The sequence below is a fragment of the Eriocheir sinensis genome, unplaced genomic scaffold (genome assembly GCF_024679095.1).
Source record: "Eriocheir sinensis breed Jianghai 21 unplaced genomic scaffold, ASM2467909v1 Scaffold1447, whole genome shotgun sequence".
NCBI classification, from domain to species: domain Eukaryota; kingdom Metazoa; phylum Arthropoda; class Malacostraca; order Decapoda; family Varunidae; genus Eriocheir; species Eriocheir sinensis.
Genome location: NW_026110792.1, coordinates 55001 through 58086, shown reverse-complemented (window position 1 = coordinate 58086; position 3086 = coordinate 55001). Strand labels below are relative to the sequence as shown.

General features: G+C 48.1%; 1 protein-coding gene across 1 annotated transcript; it reads right to left on the bottom strand.

Annotated features, from left to right (window-relative positions):
- Window positions 1–423: 423 nt before the first annotated feature.
- On the bottom strand, window positions 424–1855 carry LOC126990095 (uncharacterized). The gene is made up of 2 exons (XM_050848650.1): window positions 1649–1855; window positions 424–1556 (listed from the first exon to the last, which is right to left on the bottom strand). Exon 2 carries the CDS (start codon window positions 1401–1403, stop codon window positions 489–491), a length of 915 nt encoding a protein of 304 aa, XP_050704607.1. The 5' UTR covers window positions 1404–1556; window positions 1649–1855; the 3' UTR covers window positions 424–488.
- Between the last annotated feature and the right edge of the window lie 1231 nt (window positions 1856–3086).

Here is a 3086-nt window from a genome sequence, read left to right as displayed (position 1 = left end):
CCTTAGGCATATATGAGTCTCCATGAGCAGCGGTATCAAAAAATTCAAAGTCGTTCCCTCATAAAATCCCGATTAATTGTTTTTTATATAAGTATAACAAAACTTAAAAAGGCTATAAAATCCTCAGATTTTACGCTAGATGCACAAACATCACCAAATGCAGAGATAATCACTTATATTTTCAGAATCAATAGCAATATTTAGCATATCTTATAAGTTTTGCCCGAAATAGCTACTTATTTTTTTTATTTAGTGCAATTTTTACGTAAGTTTTAACATCTAATAAATCACTTAATTTTCACATTAGAAACTTAATACTTGAGGAAAGCATGCAGAAACATCTTAATTTTACTCAACAAAAGCAAAATATTCATTTTTCTATATACAATCACAACTTATTTTGGTTGAATTCCGATGTCACTATTGCCGCAGCACGTCTTGCCGGCTATCTGGCCCTCGTCCCTGAACAATCACTTTAGCCTTTTGGCCTATGACTTGTGGGCCCCGGTCAGTTTCCTGGACTTGTACACGTCCCTGTTCCTCGCCGTCTCCTTCCTGCCCTCCTCGATACTGCTCCTCTTCCTGTCGGTCGGCTGCTTCAAGGCCTTGTTCTTCCTCGCTTCTGAGGTCACGTCCTTGGAGAAATTAGCACCGAAACAGTTGAAGAGGGACCTGCTGATGTGCGGCAATATGGTGTTGGCCAGGTTGTGGCCCTCCTGGCACCTGTACCCCTGCAAGGTCGGGTCTGAGGCCGCCAGGAACTCCAGGAGGTGCCTGAACCCGTCCCTGTGGCGCATGGCAAGGGAGAGGAACCTCAACCTGCGCTCCTTCTTGTCCTCCCTGCACATCAGGGAGTCCCACAGCGACATCCCGAAGGACGCCATGTGGGCCATTGGGAGAGATGGCCGCTTCAGGACCGCCCGGCCCGTCTCCAGCTCTCCCCTGTCGACCAGCTCGACCAGGGCGTCGAACATCACAGAGGGCGGGTCGCCCCTCTCGAGCTCCACGGTAATCTTCATCTCCTCCTGCTGGGCAAGCTCCTGCTTGCAGCACTCGGCCACAGAGGAGTTGGCCTGGACCTTCCTGGCCAGGTAGCCGGCGTAGTTGCCGACGGAGTTGGCGAGGAGCAACTCGTCCGTCGGCGGGTCCGGCTGGTCGTCGGCCAGCTCCCTGGCAAGCTGGGCCAAGATCACCTCGTCGTCCTCCTTCTCCTCTGCCTTGGCCCGGTCCAGGTCGGCCTGCACGTCCCCGGGGAAGAACCCGACGAGCTTCAGCAAATGCAGGCGCTGGGCCAACCTGTTGCTCACCATGAAGTTCTGCACGCTCGTCCAGTAGTTGGCGCCGCACATGGTGCGGCGCTTGCCGAAAGAGTGCTCAGTCGGGTCAGAGTTGGCCTTCCCCATGCACACATACTCGACCCCGGGGATCTTGCGGAGGATGATGTCCCTGCAGGAGGCGGGCAGGGCATTGCACGTGATGTGCAGAGCCGAGGCGGTGGGTGTCGGCAGCCTGCCGATCTTTGTCCCCCTCTTCTTCTTCTCCTTGCCGGCCCAAACCTGGAACATTTTATAAAATAAAAAAAAAATAGAATTGAACAAGCTTGCTGTCGATTCAATTTAATTTAATCAACTAAAGTGTGGTTAGGTACCTTGCAAATCTCGCCAATCTCCTGGAGGAACTTCCACTCGATCCACTGCCTTCTGTGTCTTCTTGTATCGTCCTCTGGATCCTTGCAGTTGTGGGGAAGGGTACAGAGACGATGAATAACTGTAGGTCCTTTACTTGGAGAGTAAACAGAGGCAGGACAGCGATAATCCTTTACAGAGGGGAAGTGCCCAGCTGACTGCGTGCCTAAGGCGAGTTAGGCGACGCGGGAACTGAGCTGAGTTGCCATGTAGGCACTAACTAAACGTACATTTCTTGTTTCCTAATACGTAAAACTGTGGACTTCACTATCCTACAGTTATCATTCATTTTACGTAAAGATTTCAACCTAAAGTTACGCAAATTTGCCATTTTTTACACAACGTTTTCAAAGTGCACGCATGGTGCTATTTTATATAAGTTACCTTGAATCCTCGACCAAATCACTCTAGAGACACTCCTGCCTGCTTGTATGCACTAAAACTTGAAGATTTCGTCCTGTTTCCACTTAAATTCGGAGTAAGAACGCAGAGTGTGTTTGAGTTGTCGCAGTGAAAGTCGCCATAACAATCGGCCCCTTACGCGAAGCCAGCGCGCCAAGACTGAAGAGATTTCCCGTCAACTAGTTGTGAAGTCTATGGCTCAGCCTTAGAGATAGAAGAGACGGCAGTGCTGTCGTGTGGGTTAATAAGAGGCGGAAAGAGGAAGAAGTGAAATTGAAGGAGATATTTTTGGCTAAGTGCCAGAAGTCTCTGGAAGAATTAGGGAAAGCAAGGTGTTGACATTTGCTCTAGATAAGGGAATTTTAATAAGTCGAAGAATAGATTTGGCACAATTCCGGGTGGAAATGTAATGGTCATGGTTAGTGGGAATTCGAAAGTCTGGCCCAACGGAGAGAACAGTTTGACAGATTATGCAGATGGGTTAGAGGTAAGGAAGTGGTCTAGTATATTGGGCCGGTCTCCAAGACGGTCTGGAATACGTGTAGGGTGTTGAACCAACTGCTCTAGGTCATGTAGGAGAGCAAAGTTGTAGGCTTATTTACCAGGCTGTCAATCTAAATCCTTTTCTGTTTGTTGCTTTCCAGTCTTTCATTATATCGTAGCTTCCTTTCTGTTTACCCTCACCTCTTTATCAATTCTTCCTTCTCTCTTATCTCCATTATTTTCTTTCAAGTTTCTTTCCCTATTCTTGTATCTCCTCTTTTTCTCCGTCTTCTCCATGCTGTTTGGTTGTTTCCTTTCCTGACAGCTATGCCTGGAGGGAGGGGGGAGTGGGGAGGAGCCTTCGCCTTTGCTGTCCATCATCTTCCACCTTTGATTAGATAGTTAGTGTAGCTTGTCACAAACTGCCTCGTTAGGACCTGCAGATCTGCTGTTGTTTGTTCTTACTTTGTGTTTCTTTGTATTCCTACGACTACTACTACTACTACTACTACTACT